Source organism: Vanacampus margaritifer, chromosome 8, assembly GCF_051991255.1.
Source record: "Vanacampus margaritifer isolate UIUO_Vmar chromosome 8, RoL_Vmar_1.0, whole genome shotgun sequence".
Lineage (NCBI taxonomy): Eukaryota > Metazoa > Chordata > Actinopteri > Syngnathiformes > Syngnathidae > Vanacampus > Vanacampus margaritifer.
In genome coordinates, this window is record NC_135439.1 from 16,708,470 (window position 1) to 16,727,866 (window position 19,397).

Here is a 19,397-nt window from a genome sequence, read left to right on the forward strand (position 1 = left end):
ACGGCTCTTCAGGACTTGGTATATTTGCACAAGAATAACCTATTAAAAAGGAGAATTTTGTTTTTTAGTGATTTTTTTTTTTTAACTTCAGCGTAGGGAACAGATGCTTTAAAAAAAAATCCCACTCAAATAGGGGTGTTAGAGAATAATCGATTCGGCAATATATCGCGATATTACAGCGCACAATTCTCGAATCGATTTGATATGCGGCCGAATCGATTTTTAAACATCCATTTTTTATGGGAATATTCAACAAAACGTCTTACTTAGGGTTAGGATTCACACATTAAGCATGGAAGAATGCTATATTAATGGAATATTAAACCTTAATATTTTATATTCATATTTTATTTTACTGCAACCAGTTTGTTAAATGCGGTGGCTCAGTTATAAGTCAGAATTTTCAGATAAATAAATACATTTTCATACAAATCTTACAGTGTTCATGTACAAGTTTACTGATTAGTATTTTCTAAATTTGAGTTTTAAAAAAAATCGCAATAATCTAATTATAGCTTTGCATCGGGATTAATCGGTATCGAATCGTGACCTACGAATCGTGATACGAATCGAATCGCCAGGTACTACGTAATTCACAACCCTACACTCAACATAGCTGCAAAAGCGCCTGAAGACACTGGCATTTACATATAGTGCCAGTAGTACAATTGTGTGTCCTCCCTTTTTATTCAAAAGTGTATTTTTAGCACTGTGTGTACCAGCTCAGAATGTCGTTGGGAGCTGGGAACGTTGTACAACAACAATGTGTAGTTTGCTTTGTCTTGTTTTTAGTTTGACAAAAAAGTTGAACTGGGAGTGACAATAAACAGCCGAAAGCCTCTGTCCTGTAGAATTGTTTACTATCTGCCAAATCTCTGTGGCTTGAAGTGATCTTAGTCCAAATCACACGTTTTGCTTACAAGTAGAAGTAAAAAAAAATTGCACAAACGATGGATCATATCTCAAAAATGATTATCTAAAAGCACGAATGTACAGGGTTCACAAAATCCACATACTCTTGTTCTGATAAATAGGAACTGGAAATAGAAATGACCTTTAACTGCAAGGCTTCCTGTGCTGCTAGCCACGCCAAACTGGTTCCTCGCCATGCATGTGTAGGGTCCAGCATCTGATTTGCTTACGTTCCATATGCGAAGATTCCCATTATCCAGAATGGAAACCCTGTGGTCAAAATATACAAATGGTGTGTTAAAGAAAGTTATTGTTTCAGTACAGCACCAATACAAATATATAACAAATGTTTTATATTTCATATACAGTACAGGCCAAACGTTTGGACACACCTCATGCAATGCATTTTCTTAATTTACATGGCTATTTACATTGTAGATTCTCACTGAAGGCATCAAAACTATGAATGAACACATGTGGCGTTATGTACTTAAAAAAAGGTGAAATAACTGAAAACAAATTTTATATTCTAGTTTCTTCAAAATAGTAGAAGTGTGCTTGTGCCCATTTTTAAGAACATGGGAGACGTGCAGAGCTGCGGCAACTACAGAGGAATAAAGCTGAGGAGCCACACAATGAAGCCATGGGAAAGAGTAGTTGAAGCTAAACTGAGCGCAGAGGTGAACATTTGTGAGCAGCAGTATGGTTTCATGCCAGAAAAAAAGACTACCGCAGATGCAGTATTTGCTTTGAGGATGTTGATAGAGAAGTAAAGAGAAGGTCAGAAGGAGCTGCATTGTCTCTTTGTAGATCTGGAGAAAGCTTATCACAGGGTACCCAGTGAGAAACTGGTTTTGTATGAGGAAGTCTGGAGTGGCAGAGAAGTATGTTCAAGTGGTGCAGGACATCTATGAGGACTATAAGACAGCGGTGAGGTGTGCTGTAGGTGTGACGGAGGAGTTCAAAGTGGAAGTGGGACTACATCAGGGATCAGCTCTGAGCCCCTTTTTGTTTGCTATGGTAATGGACATGATGACAGACGAGGTTAGACAGGAATCTCCATGGACTATGATGTTTGCTGATGATGTGATCTCTAGTGAGAGCAGGGAACGGGTGGAGGAGAAGCTAGAGGCGTGGAGGTTTGCCCTGGAAAGGAGGGGAATGAAGGTTAGCCGTAGCAAGACGGAGTATCTGTGTGTGAATGGGAAGGTCCCAAGTGGAAGAGTGAGGTTACGGGGAGAAGAGACCAAGAAGGTGGAGGAGTTTAAGTATTTAGGGTCAAAAGTCCAGAGCAATGGAGAGTGTGGAAAAGAAGTGAAGAAGCATGTGCAGGCAGGCTGGCACGGGTGGAGAAAAGTGTCAGGTGTGATAGAAGAGTTTCAGCTCAAATGAAAAGAAAGGTTTATAAAACTGTGGTGAGACCAGAGATGTTGTTTGGTCTGGAGACAGTGCCACTGAGGAAAAGACATGAGGCAGAGCTGGAGATAAAGTTGCTGAGGTTCTCTTTGGGAGTGACCAGGATGGATAGAATCAGGAAAGAGTACATCACAGGGACAGCACATGTTGAAACAATTAAGGATCATTAAAGGATGCATCGCGACCAAATGGGTCAAGATGACAGGTTCTAATAAACTTGCCACCTTCGCCCTGTCGAAAATGGCCGTGAAGTCTCTAGCTCTCATGAAGTCAGACTCCGTACTTTGACAGGCTATGAATGCTTTTTCAGAAACACCTTCATTGTTTGTAGATGAAAGGTTGACCTTTCACAGAGTACAAGTGGGTGTGAGTATTACGTTATGTGTATTAATAAATGACAGTTTTTGCTATAAATAACTAACTAACTAAATAAATAAATACAAGCTAAACAATATAAATTCTAGTTAATGTAGCTTTATGAGAAAATTAGGTTAGTCTTAACATGATTTAATATGCTTTTTGTCCAGGTAGAATGATGTAAAAGGCATACAAATTGGAAGTGGGCTACTAGAAACTCATAAATTGATAAACGACCATTTACCCAACTCAAGTAAATTAGGCTTCAGTATCTTGCTCGAGTACAATTTGACATGGTCATCAAACCCACAACTACTCCTGTCACGATAAGAAATTTTGCTCCCCCGAGGAGTTTTGTATCCCCTGCCGCGGGTTGTTTCTGTACGTGCGCATTTTGAATGGCAAAAAAGCTGCCAGTAAAGCAGCATTGACAACACGCAATGCGCATATTTGGGTTACTTGGCGTGTTCTCTGGTAAACAGTCAGTGGTTTAGAAGAGGGCCGTCAAACGCCGGATTTTTACCCGGGATGGGAACCATCGCCGGCAGGGTAAATTTTTTAAAATCCTTGGTGTCCTGGAGGTCTTTGGGCAGCCGTATCTCCCAAACCCAAGCATACAAGCATCCCCGGATTCGTCTCGATGAGACCTCTCCAACGGTGTATGGTCGGTCGCTCCGCGGCCTTGCGTCCTGGATATAGAGGGCCGGCAAACGCCGGATTTTTACCCGGGTTGGGAACCATCGCCGGCGGGGTACATTTTTAAAAATCCTTGGTGTCCTGGAGGTCTTTGGGCAACCGTATCTCCCAAACCCAAGCATATGGGCATCCCCGGATTCGTCTCGATGAGACCTTTCCAACGGTGTATGGTTGGTCGCTCCGCGGCCTTGCGTCCCGGAGATAGAGGGCCGGCAAATGCCAGATTTTATGCCCGAGGAGGCTCCAGCATTCTCGGCTGTGCTCCGCGGTCCTTCGGCAATGCCCAGGAACGCTCCAGCGAGAATATAGTTTCAAGTGGTCGTCCTACTGAAGTAGCCTAATCATCACGAAAACAGGGAACATTTTGTCCCTCACTTTCAAGCAAGGACGTACGAGAAACATAAATGTCTCGCTGGCTGTCCACAGGTTAGCAAACTTTATTGTTAGTTAAAACCTCTTGCGGCACCAATGTTGATGATGTATGTAAACAAACACGCACGTACATGGCTGAGAATTATCGCGCCTGGCAGACTTATCGAGCTCATCATCACGACTGCCCTACCCCATGACCTTTGACTTGAGAGACGACCACTGTACCACATAGCCATGCCACCCTAGTTGAGCTGAATGCAAGGAAAACGATCATTCAGGGAGTTCAATCTCAATATCTCAAGCACATTCTTTGTTTTGCACTGCATTGAATTTCTTTTTCAGCATTCTACATCGGAAAGCTTTACTAACCTTATGATGTTAAATAAAGTATAGTTGAGTCGCAACATTCCAGGGGTGAATAAAATATTGAGGCTCACCTACATTTCATTCTCACTTCTCTTCTCTGGTTCAGACACATGTCTGGTCAATGTGAGCATTATTTGAGGAGACGTTTCGCATTTCCATCTTGGGGATGCCAGCAAAGGGGCAGGTATCAATAATTCACAGGTGAGATGAACACAAATGCAATTCCTTTCCTCCCGGTCTCAAATTGTTTTCATGAACACGGGAATACAGGTCCTATCAGATTGATTATTTTGAAGAGGGTGACATGGTGAGTGAAAAACACAGGTGCGTATTTTGGGGTAGATCAAGCCTGGGAGGACAGTGGCTGTGCGGTGCTGATTCTCCTTACGATGTGGCAAGATGAAAGAGACACACAACATCAGTCACAGAGCTGCCGTCATGGCCACTGTGAAGTGGAAATCACAGGTAAGAGCTCAAAAAAAGAGAGCCTGTTTTTGTTATTTCCTTAAATTCTCTTTGAGTTGTTGCTAACAGATGCAGGCGTCTTTCTTCGCCATCAAAAATACACTTAAAACCTTTCATTTGATGGCTCACTCGACATATTGTATCTTTGATGTGGAACTTGCCACAGTTCCAATAACGATTCCCAAAAAGGCATGACTATTGTGTGTTGACAGCTTTGAACAAAATACGGGTTGGAGCTTTCTGAAGCCTCCTGTTCAAAAAGTGGAATAATGTTTGCTCACTTTCCGCAGAAACACTCCAACCTACCAACACTGTCAAAGAACAGACGCAGACTCAAATGATTCAACATGCAAACAATAGGCATAATCACACTTTTGAGAGTTCTGAGCATGAATACTTATTGACTTTGAGATGCCATGGCTGACTGGCAGTGTGCCCGCAAGGTGCAGGCCTGTGTGTGCGCCTGCTTAATTAACAGGGTAAATAACCCGCGCTTGTGAATATAGAGGTTAAGATTCTATCAGTGAAATAACTCAGCCATGACACCACAGGAAGATAGATGGTCACAAGCTAAGCTTGTAGGTGAATTCGCCAAATAATTAGGCTCAGCGAACATCAGCTATTCTTTCTTCCTAAATATCAGTTAACTAAATGTAACGCTCATTTTTTATGTATGGGAAATGTACTGAGGGAAAAATTTATCATTCTTTTTGCTTCAGAGATAAGAGGAGTTGCCCTATTTTTGTGCCCAGAGCAAGATAGCACAAAGTGCAGTCCAGCTCAGTTTTCTTTCTTTTGGCATTTTGCTTGACTAGGATACATACAATTTTTGCAGCTGACTCCCAGCCAATCCTAGTGGCTCCCCTCATTCTTAATAAAAACAGGTGGTGGAAGTGCACATTGCAGAAGCAGAAATTGACTAGAGCTGTCAAAATTAACCGATTGATCGACAAGTAATTGTTTGGAGCCATTTTTTTGGTCCAAATCCTCTAATTTCAGCATATCAATAGTAATTGTTCACTTATTTCTGTAGTCATTCATGAAAGAGGACTGATCAGTCACTGACAGTGTGTAGCTCCTTCAGACCCGCTTTTTGTCTGCTGGGAATTTTTTTTACATTTTTTTGCTGATTTTGACTCTTTTCCCACATAAGAACAACATGGAATTTTTTTGGGGTTGTTCTCTCATGTTTTTAGTGGTTATAATGGTGCCAGGATAATATGGCTGTAATGTGTTGTAAACTTACCAAGCTTATATGCAACATTTTTAACATGGACATTTATTGTATCAAAACCTCGGGGGTTGGGGGGTTTGACAATGCTGGAGGTGCGTGACCCTGAAAGACATAAGGTCACCATATCCTCTTTTTGAGATAAATTGAAAGGCGGTCCCCTCCTTTGGGTTCCATTGTGTGTACTGTTGTTGAGAAAGAGCCCTTCAAGAGCCATAAATCAAGTCAAGCTGTGCAGCACAGTCCGGAGATGCTGATGCCTGCTCAGCTTAACACGACATGCCAAAGCCTCCTGCTCGTGTGGTTCAAGCAGGATTATATACAACAAATGCTCATTCTGCTGCATTGTGAAATTGTCAACATCAAGGTTGAAGGTCAATTAGATATTTTGCTGTTATTGCACTTTCAGTGAACAAAGAGATTGGCTGACGCTGTTTTTTGTTTTGTTTTTTTAAAGAGAGAGAGACATATGGACCTCTACTTGAGACAATTCTTCAATGCAGGTGTAATTGATATTGATTTTTGCTATACACAGAAATGTACCGATGACTCTTACCCTGTCACATGGGTCATTAGCTGCAATGAACGATCAGAGCATTACCACAAGGCACTCTGATGGACATTAGTTCATCACTGACATGTAAAGCTAGACATCAATTTAAAGTCATGGTAACGTCAAATAAAAAAGAGGGTGCCAACAGGGCCAACCAATAGGCCTCATTCATTAGGAAATGTTCTTTGCGCATAAGTTCAGCGCATTAACAAAATCATCATTTTCTCACCATCGTGCTTATGTTACTCTTATGTTCTGTTGCTTGTTGGTGACATTCTTTTCCTTTGCCCTAAGATGTGTTTCTAGGGTTAATTAATGGGCGTAGTCTCAGAACCACAGTTGCATGCAATCAGTCTACTGCACCTGTCGGCAATCAGCAGTGGCCGCTATTTGGGTGTGGCTCCGGCGAAGGGAAGCTTTCGACTTCATGTCTTGTCATGGGTTCGAGGAGTACTTAAGCTCGCGTTTTATTATCCGCTGTGGCTCAGTTCATTATTTAGTGTAGTGCTTTCGTCAGGACCGTTTGTCCTCATTGTTTTCAGTTTCCTCTATATTTGTCTAATCTTTCTCACTTGTGTCATCTGGTCCCTTCCTTGGCCAGTAGCCAACCATTACAGGTACAGAATCACAATTAATTCTAATTGATGACCTCTATAAAGCATGCACCTATTTTTCTATAAAAGGATATCCATTTGATGTCCAAAAAAATAACCTGATCGGCGTAAAGGTTTGAAGTCAAAGTCACAATTTAACAATATTAGGACGATGCAACCAAATTGAAATAAATTCAGAAGATTTTAGAAGTGCTTGTGGAAATTCTCACGTATCCAAGTCAATTCATTCTCTTTCTAAGATTTTAGTCTGACCATTTTAATCCCACTAAGAGCATGCCTGCTTAAAAAAACACTCAAGGGAGTAAGCCCCCCCCCAAACAAGCAACTTAAGAGGATGTATTAATTGACTAGAAAGCATTTACAAGGAAAAGGTTATTTGGTTCACTTTCATCTATTCTAAGTTGTCATTGATCCAAATACCTGGGGCAGGGGAGGGGGCAAAATGTTGATTTCTAGTCTCATATTCGTCTTTTGATTTTAACCAAAATGTAAATAATGTAATATAAAGAAACTCTTCACAAGAGTAAATTTGCAGAAATTTAGCAGTGGATTACTATGGAGGAATAATAAACTCTCAATATTTTAATGCTCAGTAACTAATTCTTGATTTACTTTTTATAATGGATTTCAATTTAGAACACGTATTTTCCTTAACCTTTTTGGTGACTTTATGCAGCTAGAGTATGAAATTTGCCAAGTAAAACTGACGCAAAGAGCACGGATCAAGTAGTGTACAGCCGCTCGATTACAGTTTAATGAAGAATAAAACAACCATTGTACCATTTACAAAAGGACCAATTGACCAACATCGTTTGAAGATTTCAATCAATGCTCAACAATGTGCCCCATTGTGAATAAAGCAAAGAAATAGCAAAGGGGGTAAGCGCCCCGCCACCCCACAACCACTCGCACACACAACTCCCCATTAGCCACATTAGCGGTGGCTAAAGTGCAATCAATAAATGCATTTGTTCCCTATTCATAAACAGTCCTCTTCTAAGACAACAACACTGTTCACTAGGTTGCGTTATCTTATTTAACGGACGGCTCGCTGATATATTTACTAATACTGTGTTTATCACATTTGTTGGTTCTATCCTTGTTACTGTCAGTGGTGTCAGATGGTCTCTTAAACCCTGGCTGCTCCTTCAATTTCAGTCAATTACATCCTTGCCTGCCCTTATATTAACCAGCTGTGTCTTGACTTTGGGATTTGACTGAGGCCTCGTCCACATCAAAGCCAGTTTCAATGTATCCTCACAAGTTTCTTACCGCCGTTCGTCCACACGATGGCACGGTTTCGGAGCTTGAAACCGATTACTTTTGAAACCGGGCCAGAGTGGAAAGATTTGAAAACATGCCTTGTACACCTCCGTCTGGACACCATATGCAGGATATTCCTCCAGTGATGACGTAATGGTCGCAGCTTGATGACAGCGCATTGTCGCAGCTCGATGACGTATGCGCCAATTCTCGCAGTCAGTCTGTCAACAACAATGGCGGATAGCCGTGTTGTAGTCGTTTTTGGCAGCCTCCTTAGCTTCCTTATGCCTTTGCAGCAAAATATTTGACTTCTTTATTCCCACGTTCAACAAGCGGTGTTGTACTTGAAACACCCGCCATTGTCACTTCTCCTGTGTTCGTCTTTTTCATGTTGTTTTGATACATACAAAGCCATGTTTGTTCTGTAGATTGCAATAAAGTTCGAAAAAAAAGTGTTGGTCTTCTTCGCTGATTCTTCTTCTACGCTTTCCGTTAACTCCCTGTGGCTGCGCTACAGCGCCACTCCAGACTTGGCACATACATTACAGCCGTTAAACTTCCTCAGCGTCTTCTTTTGGACACACGCAAGTCTTGAAATGCTTCTGTGTGTACGAGATTTGAGGAACGAAGCCGGCTTTCTTTCCGTCTGGATGGGGCCTGAGTCTTTTCCATTTACCCTCAAAGTTCTTGGCTGTGCTGGAGCCGATTCCATCCTCGACTCATTGGCAACCAATCTCAGCATGTATTTAGTTACTAATTTTGAATTCAGTCTTCTCACATCCAGGAATATTACAGTTTTGGAAATTTTCATTTTAGTTAGTTTTTATTTCATTTTGAGTTTTTTTTTAAAATTCATTTTCACAGTGGTTCTGTTACTTTTTGATTAGTTTTAATTCTTTCTTAAATAACTGCTTTGCTTTGGTTTAGTTTTAATTTCAGTATTTTATTTTTTGTGTATCACTTGTGTGCAATATTTAATAAACACCATGGCAAAATGGAAAAAAATAGCAAATTTCTTACCTAGCGTCGCATTTCAGCTGAGTTAAATAATAAAGCGGGCATATGCAAAATTGTCGGCTAGGAACGACGTCATCTGAAAGTGCTTTTCAATTGGCTGCTGCTAGATTACGTCACTTCTGAGTGACACACTTTCAAATGTCCTTATTCTGGTTAATATCGAAATAAATATACTTAAAATCGCAAAAAAAAAAAAAAAATTAATTACCAAAGACTAAAATGAAGGACATTTTCACTCTAATTATAGTTAGTTTTTGTTTTTTAAACAGTATTTTCGTTTTTATTTTATTTCGTTAACGAAAATGTTTTTTGAATTTTAGTTTGTTATTTTGTTAACCCAAATAACCTTGGTCACATTATTGTTCCGTTAATTTTCTTGTGTGAGCTGCTTCTTTTGTTTTTCTAAGTACGGTGGTTTTATGATTGTGCCTTGAGCTGTGTTTTGGACCACTGCACACCACAGCACGACGACATTTGAGGCAATACTAATGCTTTATTAGAATAATCCCAGGGGAGAGTAATGTTGGACTGAAAGCAATAATCTTTATGAAATGCTGATATTTCTGCATTTCAGAACACAGGTCCCAAACATCCTAAAACAATTCATTAGGCCTTAACTAATAGCTTCATTTTGGGAAGTGGATACTGTGCCTAAAAAGATTTTAAGCCTCAATATTCATCATGTTAATCTGTAGTTTAGAATCTAAGTGTAAACAAGCCACCAAGGACAAAATGTTGTGTCGAACTTTGCATTTGATAGCAAGGTATCTTAATGACACAGGCTCATTGAGAATGTCCTAATTCCCTTCAATGGAACATTATGAGATTGCACTGGTAATTGCCTTGCAAGGACGGAGAGTTTATCGGCCTGAGCCACAAAGGGTTTGTGGATGTTATTCCGCAGGATTCTTTTAATCACAAATTGCTCTCCAGCTACACAGATATTAATCTCTTATGTGCTGAGGTATTCCTTGAGGAATAAAGAGCATGCACGTGTTCCGCAGGAAATTGTCAGCGGTACCAAGATGGATTACTCTTGCTGCGCCGGTGGATTCTCACTTTGAAAAATGATATCGGGCAAAGTCTCTCAGATAAAAACAATCCTAGTGAGCGGCACAAGGGACAGAGACTGACCTTATATCGGCAAACATCTCACAACTTATTTTAGCGCAGGTGCGAGATTAGAGTTTAGTCAGTCAGCACAAGACTCCAATATGTTTTTAGAACTTCCCAAATTGACAACCCCCCCCCAAAAAAAAGTGCAGCACATAATCAATTAAAATGGCACTTAACTAATTTGCTCCCAGAAATATATTAAAACGTTCTATATTAAATATTGCCATGGTCACAAAAACGTAATTATATGTTTGTTTGTTTTATGTTTTTTTATGCTAGAGCATACAGGAAGTTTTGATGCAGCCTCTGAACTGAAGAGAATGCTTAAAACAATGGTAGTTATTACAAAAACAGCCAGCAGATGGCAGAAGAGTATAAGAGATCAACCATGGCCATGTTGCAAAAAGTCTCTTTTCCCCATTGTTTTAAACAGGTTTGTGAATAATGATGAAACTTAGTTATAGCTATAAAACGAAAACATAGAAATATACATTTTTTCCTGATGAAAGAAGAGAGACTGACAGAATATTTATTTTGGCAGGTTCCATGTTTTTATATCAACAGAACACAATATTCTGTGGGCCTTGCAAAATTGGTCAAAATCCAGTAAAACAGCCGGGAGCGAAGGGGGTTGCTTCAGTCAAAACGGCTGGGAGTGAATGAGTTAATAATGTACACTGAAAAAAACAACGCATATATTTTTTGTGAGTTGGACTCAAAAATAAAAAATTAATTTTTTTTTCTACATACAAAAAAGGTCATTTCCCTCAAATATTGTTCGCAAATCTGTTTTAGTGAGCATTTCTCCTTTGTCGAGATAATCCATCCCACCTCACAAGTGTGGCATATCAAGATACTGATTAGACAGCATGATTATTGCACAGGTGTGTTTTAGGCTGACCACAATAAAAAATCTGAAATGTGCAGTTTTGCTTTATTATGTGGTTCTGGTGTGTCAGAAAACCAGTCAGTATCTGGTGACCACCATTTGCCTCATGCAGTGCAACACACCTCATTTGCATAGACTTGATCAGGATATCATCCATGAACACCTCTCAAATGTGCCAGACGCCAAATGTGCCAGGGCGGTGTAGCTCAGTGGTAGAGTGGTCGTAAGTGGTTGTAAGGTGGAAAAGCACTATATAAATGAAGTACCATTCACCAAATCAGTTACGCCAACAAACTGTAGTCGAGACTCCGATGAAGACGATGAGCAAGCAGGTGATCTTTCCCTGAGACAGTTTGTGCAGAAATTCTTTCGTTATGCAAACCGATTGTTGCAGCAGCTGTCCTGGTGGCTGGTCTCAGACGGTCCTTGGAGGTGAATATGTTGGATGTGGAGTAGTGTTAATTTGATCATTTGATTTAGTCTCAGTTTTCGTCTAGTTTCAATCACGCTTGTTGGTTTTTATCATAGTCAACCTCATCTTATTTTTATTTAGTCTATTTTTGGTCGACTATAAATCTAGCATTTTAGTCTTTATTTTAGTCCAAGAAAACAATTTAATTAATTTATTAAGTTTTAGTCAACAAAAACTGAAAATTTCGGATCTAAAACTATTTTACATAAAATTTTGTCTCATCTTTTTGATGAAAAACAACTTCACACACTATTACAGTATATCAACAAGTGACTACAATGGCTCCATGCTACAAGATAGTATGTTAGCCAGTATTAGTAAGCGGTCGGATTAACATTATTATTGGAACGTTATTGCCGTTGGATTAATGTCACATTACATTATGACTATAATTTACTTATTTTTTATTTTTTTTAAACCTTTCACCTTGAATCCACCCCCTGTCTGTTGTTGTTGTCATGTTGCACTTACTAGCTACAGATTTGAAAGGGGGCGTGCCACTTTGTCACATGACAGTCTCACAGTGACAGATTAGTAGAGACAAGATTTTACAAAATCATATAATTTTCCTCTCATTTTTGTTCATGAACTAAAATGGCCATACATTTTAGTTCAGTTGTGAAATGAAGTACATTTTCATCTCGTCTTCTTTAGTCGACGAAAATGCATTCTGATTTAGTCCTAGTTATTGTTTATTAATGAGGGTTTTAGTCTAGTCTAGTCTTAGTCTGGTGAAAAATGTGCGTTGACGAAATTATTTTTGTTTAGTTTTCATTGACGAAATTAACACTAATGTGAAGGTGTGAGGCTGTGAGGCCGGTTGGACGGACTGCCAAATTGTGTGAAACGCCTTTGGAGATGGCTTAAGGTGGATAAATGAACATTCAATTCACGAACAACAGCTCTGGTTGACATTCTTGCAGTCAGCATGCCAATTACACACTCCCTCAGAACTTGCGACATCTGTGGCATCGTGCTGTTTGATAAAACTGCACATTTCAGAGTGGCTGTTTATTGTGGTCAGCCTAAGGCACACCTGTGCAATAATCATGCAGTCTAATCATCATTTTGGTGTGTGTGGGTACAAGGAGAAAACACAGAAAATACATACTGATGATATACTAATACGAGCTTCGAAAGTAACCTTTTTGAGGCAGATGTGCTAACCGCATGCTTTGTCGTACTCCCACTCTCAACAATGTGCTCTTTATGTAGGAAATTGATGCATGAAACTTTGAAAGATATTGCTGGAAGAGTCCAGAAGCGCTGCCCACAGAGTTGGAAGCAACAGATTGTACAAAATTTCTTGGGAGATGAATAATTAAAACGGTTCTACTCCATCACCAGAGTTAATTAGACATTGTACTCTAAGTGGGTGCCAACTGTCACAAGCTCTTGGCTTGCTTTTTTTTTGTGGATCACTGCGGCACTTTTAAATGAATTACTAGATCTGCATCTTTACCCAGTTTTGTAAACAAATGAGTTCTTTATTGGTCCCTCTACAAGGTGCAGTGGGGATCAGATATGTAGTTCTATTGTAATCTATTTTTGTGGTTATTTTATTATTCTTTTGCTCCTCAAGCACTCCCCAATGATTACTGGCGCTGAAAGTAATCATCTTATTTAATGAGCATATAAAGCTCACCAATTAGGCAAATCAGAGAGTAAGCGCTATGCTTCTGTGCTTCTTTGAAAGGACTTCTTTTTTTAGGTTGGGTTGACCAGGTTGTAAACTACTCATTAGGGATGGACGACAGCGGCAATATTGTGATGTTGCGATATTAAAAGCGCCACAATATTGCTGTCGTCATGTCACGATAATAAAAGCAGCACGTCCATTAAAAATGTGAGGTTAGATTCCATTTGTGCAGTTCTAGCACCCTCTGGTGGTTGGTTTATTAGTGCAATTTAATTTTAATTAGGAATGCTTAGGCCACTTTATCACTCCTCTAAATCAGTCTTACCAGCAAATATTTTTCAACAATGCCTTAAAAAAAAACTAAACATTACTTTTGGCCCACTTCAGCCAAACACAACATTGTGAACTACATAGACAATGATGCATGATGCTGAGCCAATAGGAGCACATGACGACATGGCCAAGCCTACTTCTCCGTCACTGCTATTATTATGTACACAAACACAATATTGTGCTTTCCCCCCCCCCAATATGAGCTTTTGTTCAATTTAATTTAATTAATTTATTTATTTATTTAGAATATTGTGAGCTTTTTTTGTTTGGCCAACCTCCCCTCAATATCGTGATAATTATCGTATCGTGAGGTTCATACCGTGATATTTATCGTATCATGATTTTGGGATATTGTTACATCCCTGCTACTCATTAGTAAATATCAGGTGATTTAATGATTTTGTGAAAAACATCATGATTCAAACTCTGCTGAGATGCTCATGTATTGGTGTCACGTACATAGCAATACTGACATTTTGTCTCCCAGTAAAATAGTGATGAAAGCAGGAGAATACAGACAATTGCATCAGAATGCAAAGTCAGAAACGTTACGGTGGACTTGCTGTGGCTATAATGGGACCAATAGTTCTTTTGTTTTTTGGGGGCCTACTGAGCAACTCTGATACACAATTTATTAAATAAAACATTTCATCTGCTACATTGATGTGTATGCTTGCGGGCACCCATGAATGAAGGCGTGTGTAGCTGCCAGCTTCTCTAATCCTCAGTTTGCTCCCATTTTCACTCAGGGGACTTTCTGAGCCATATGGCTCCAGCCAAGGTGGAGAATTGTTGCCAAAGGTAAAATAAAAAGCAACAGTCAGCGGTTCACAACAGCCGTTGGCGGTTGTAAAGCTTTTCTCCAAGCAAAGTAATGAATAAGTCCTTGTGGACACATATGCTTTCAGTGTGCTCTCCCTCACTGCAAAGCTCCACTGAGAGAGAGGCAGGACTCCACTTCACCAGCAGATGTTTTATTAGACTCCAGATGATGCAATTACAGATTTGATGAGAAGAAAAAAGTGTTTAGCAAGATTTAAGCATAATAAACAATGTTAACAGCATGCAGGGTAAGAATGAGGGGACACTTTGTAGTACCTCGGAGTTCGCAATGGGCTGCATCCCCTCCTGCATTTTATTCATCACATATGAATACAGTTGTTTCAGTGATGATCAGTTCCATGTCAGTCAATTCAAATTTTGCATGTTTGATATCCAAGAGGACATTTGTTGCTGTTGAAAATTGACTTTTCATTGCTTGGATGAAATTTTGGATGAAAAATTTTGAAGTCTAACGTTCTGAATTTTACTGAATTATGGAGTAAGAGTGCAGCTAATTTACAAAATATCACCCCCAAGCCAAGTTTCTTCGCCCATGAATTGACAACTGTATGGGCAAAGATCTGTCATTTTCAAGTGAGGATTACTATAAATGGAAGCACGATACTGTCAAAGTCAAAATTAAAGGTAAGAAAAATAGTCAAAACTAAAGGTATGGAAATATAATTATATATATATATATATATATATATATATATATATATATATACTGTATATACAGTATATACTTACACACACTTTTGCTTTGTTTTTATTTGGGTTAATTTTTTAAATTGAGATAAACTAGATAAAAGATAGTAACATCTTGGTTGCCATGGTAACAAAACTTGCATATATTATACTGCACAAGCTACATTGGCCTTTTAGCACAGGGGCTGTAGTAGTGTTAATTTCGTCAATAAAAACTAAACAAAAATAATTTCATCAACACACATTTTTCACCGGACTAAAACTAGACTAAACTAGACTAAAACCCTTACTAATAAACAACAACGTCAGTATGCATTTTCGTGGACTAATGAAGACGAGACGAAAATTACCTTCACTAAATAAAAACTGGACTAAAATCTATGGACATTTTAGTTCATGAGCAAAAATGAGAAGAAAATTATATGATTTTTAAAAATCTCATCTCTGCTAATCTGTCACTGTGTCTGTCACACACACCCTTTCAAATGTGAGGCTAGTAAGTGCAACATGCACAAATACATGACAGACAGGAGGTGGATTCACGGTGAAAGGTAAAAATAAAATAATAAATTATAGTTATAACGTAACATTAATCCAACGGCTATAGCATTCCAACAATGTTAAGTCGACTGCTAACTAATGCTGGCTAACTTACTAGCTCATAGCATAGAGCCATGACAGACACTTGTTGATATACTGTAATTGTGTGTCAAGTTGTTTTTTAATCAAAAAGATGAGAGAAAATTTCATGTGAAATAGTTTTAAATCCGAAATGTTCAACATTATCTGCTGACCAAAAAATATACAGGGGTAAAATGATTGTCCTGACTAAAACCTCAATAAAACGCTGACAGTTTTTGTTGACTAAAACCAGACAAATTAAATTATGTTTTCTCGACTAAAATAAAGACTAAAATGCTAGATTTATAGTCCACTAAAAATGGTCTAAATAAAAACGTGATGCGGTTGACTAACTAACTATAATAAAAACGAACTAGCGTGATTGAAACTGAATTAAAATTGAGGCAAAATTTAAAAATGGTGGATAAAATTACCACTAGGCTGGAGTGAGAAGTGGTTTATTTACATGAAAAAGACCAACCCTCCCCAAAATAAATAAATACATATTGGTCATGTATTTTGACCAAATCATTTCAGAGGTCTTTTAAATGAAGACACCTGGGAAATGTTTAAAGTGTGAAAAGAAATGCATAATTTCTCCTTTAGATGTTCTTCAAATCAGATAAATCAAACCAGGATAGAGGGTACAATAAATATGCTGTAAATCAATGAGTGCAAAGTTTGCTGCTCTCCTGGCACTGATTCTTTGTGGAGAGTGCCTCGAAGAACAGATGGGCTCATAAATGCTGATCACTCTACAAGACATTTCCTCTTTTACGTGACCATCCTGGCTATTTCTGCTGCCAGGGTAGGGGATGGATGTACAACGTGCGAGAGGGATGGTGAACCTCTGGGTCATGAATATGGGTGAAATCTGCCAAATCCAGCAATAGGAAATGTTACTCTCTCCACAGGCTAATCAATTCATCGACATCCTGTCGGTATGCTCTAGTATCCTCTCACCTTAGTGAGCAACTTAAAATTACACATTTGAATATATTAATTGAAACAAAGTAAACATTACTTGAACACAGACAGTGGCAAAAATGACGACAGCGGCCAAAGTGTGCTGATTATTTACGTATGTAAATTAGGCTGATGACACAATAAAAGTAGCTGCTACACCTAAAATGTAGGTGGCGGTAACAAGCAGATAATACATTACAATTTACAGTAATTAACTTGTAAGACAAAAATGATCCTGTTAAGTGAACTATAAATGATAAGTGCTAAACCTTAAGTTATAGTGGCATGCAGCAATAGATAAGAAACTCTTTTCTCTTTATGTGTACTTTTCTACAGAAGTGTGAAACTGCCAATAAGAAGTAGGCTAAAAATGTTTTGACTAGCAAATACATCCAAACGTATTTGCAAATATATGTTTATAAATATATTTGCAATTAGGTTTGAACATAGTTACAAAGTAAAGTAAATTCCAACGTACTTGTAGGTTAAATGCTAAAACTTAGCATTTTTTCCCATAATGCCGTTGAGTATTGACTTTACTAAAAACAAAAAAAAAAAGCTTTGTTTTGGGCACATGTCTTATATAATCCAAAATTAAGCAAGTTTTTTTTAATGAATATTTATTTCTGCAAGTACATGGTTTCCGTTTCCCACAATGCCACTGAGTATGCGCATGCGGATAAAATGTGAAGTTTTAACATTTAATGCACCTTTAAACGTATTTGCAAGTACGTTATTTACCATTCGCAAACGATAACTCCACATACGCATATATCCACACTTCGGTGTGTTTCTAGCCATTTTATTTCATATTCATTGTAGGTCATGTGGACCTGCTGTGGAATATTTTTGGTATTTTGGCTATGACATTCATTGGAGGAGAGTATCAGCAATTGTTATATTGCACCTTCACGTTACTGCTGCGAATGAGAGTGGAGAATGCTGGCAGTTTCAGACTGTGGCTGTGGTACGGCTGCGGGGCACTTGCGGTTTTGTGCCTTCACGGCCAGCCATTTTTGCAGTCAGCCACATTTTTGCTTTCATTGGGAATTTCAGGGCAGTTGGACTGTGTGCGAGTACCATGCGGAGCTTCACTCCACAATGTGGAGGTGACTGTGTCCAGGAAGAGATATGGAGAGGAATGAGGGTCAGAGATGAAAAGTAAAGTGAAATGAGAGAAATGACTACCGGTAATTGGACCTGGAGAATTGTACCAATCTTTCTGTCTGTGTGTCGCTCGCCTACGGACGAGCTGTTGGTTGTTAGAAAACTGCAGTAGCTTGTTTACTATCAAACTCAGCTTGGAGCAGACGTGTTGTTACTTCATGCACACTGTGATTGCGACATCTATGATCTCATGCTGGTCAAAGGAGGCTTCAGTCTTTTGCTCTCCTCTCTCATCTGCTAACAGCTACGCTTCAAACATGTGCAACAGGGGGAATGTAACTGTATGTAAAGTGAAGTAAAGTGAAAATGTAAAGGGAAGAGAGCTATGGGCTATTTTGATTGGAGAATATTTTAGCTGGTTATTTATGATTATTTATGATTTATCATCATTTTAGCGATTTGTACAGCTCAGACTTGCACCCAAAATTCTTGTTGGCTATTCATTTACCATTTAAGCAGCGAGTCCTGAGTCAACTTGCAGGGGGTGCTATTAAAATATTTTTAATATGATAATGATAATTTGTGAGTTTCTGCTGAACAATGATTTCAAGGGATTGTCCCATGCAGATGTCATATTTATGAATCAAATAAAATACAGCACAGACGCCCACGGAGCTCACAATCCGTCTACCTGTAAAGTGATCAAATCCACCCAAATCCCCTTACACCACCTGTGCTACCACTTAGACATGCTTTTAGCGAATCTAAAATCAAGTCTAGTTTTTGTCATCAAATTGCCAGACGCGCCGAATGCGCGTGATTAAATTCCTTGAGGGGCATATCGTGCTCTACCAAATTCACAAACACGCTAAACTAGATTTGCCGCGGCACAAAAATGATGACGTGCCTGTCTATATGACGGCGTATTACAGCCACATACAAATATATATATATATACTTATTTTTTTATTATTATTATTTATTTATTTTTTGAATTTTTTTTTTGGGAGGGTGGGGCAATATTCTGAAAAAAACTTTATAAAGTGGCAAATTTGCCACTTTGTTAAGTGGCAAATTTGCGAGGTTTTATTCTCGGAATATTACCCCTCCTCCCTCTGAAAAAAATATTTCCACGTGGCCCTGATATGCTGTCGTATGTCTGTGAAAATAAGATCCAGAAACTTTGAACATGCTCAATCTATAGGTGCCATTGTAGAAAGTTTAACACACAAAATCAAAACCCAGTGAAATATGCTAGGAGTTACGCTAGCCAGATCCAAACATTTAACATCTTCCTACAGAGGCTTGACTGGTCACATGCAAATATTTGCATGGCTGCCAATGCTGATATAGCAAACCAGGGAAGATCTTTACAAGAAGGTGTGACTGCAGCACAGCCTGTAGCGCCTCATGAGAGCCCGTTGATGGAGTGCTTTTGTTGTGAGGCGACTAACCAACACGA

General features: G+C 38.9%; 1 protein-coding gene across 2 annotated transcripts in view; it reads right to left on the minus strand.

The window, feature by feature from the left end:
* The window catches only part of LOC144056455 (contactin-4-like), a 145,320-nt gene that overhangs the window by 27,117 nt on the left and 98,806 nt on the right, over positions 1–19,397 (minus strand). For both annotated transcript variants that reach the window (XM_077573294.1, XM_077573292.1), the window contains exon 12: positions 1,055–1,182. In XM_077573294.1, coding sequence (XP_077429420.1) covers positions 1,055–1,182 — 128 coding nt within the window. The remainder of the gene's footprint in view (positions 1–1,054; positions 1,183–19,397) is intronic.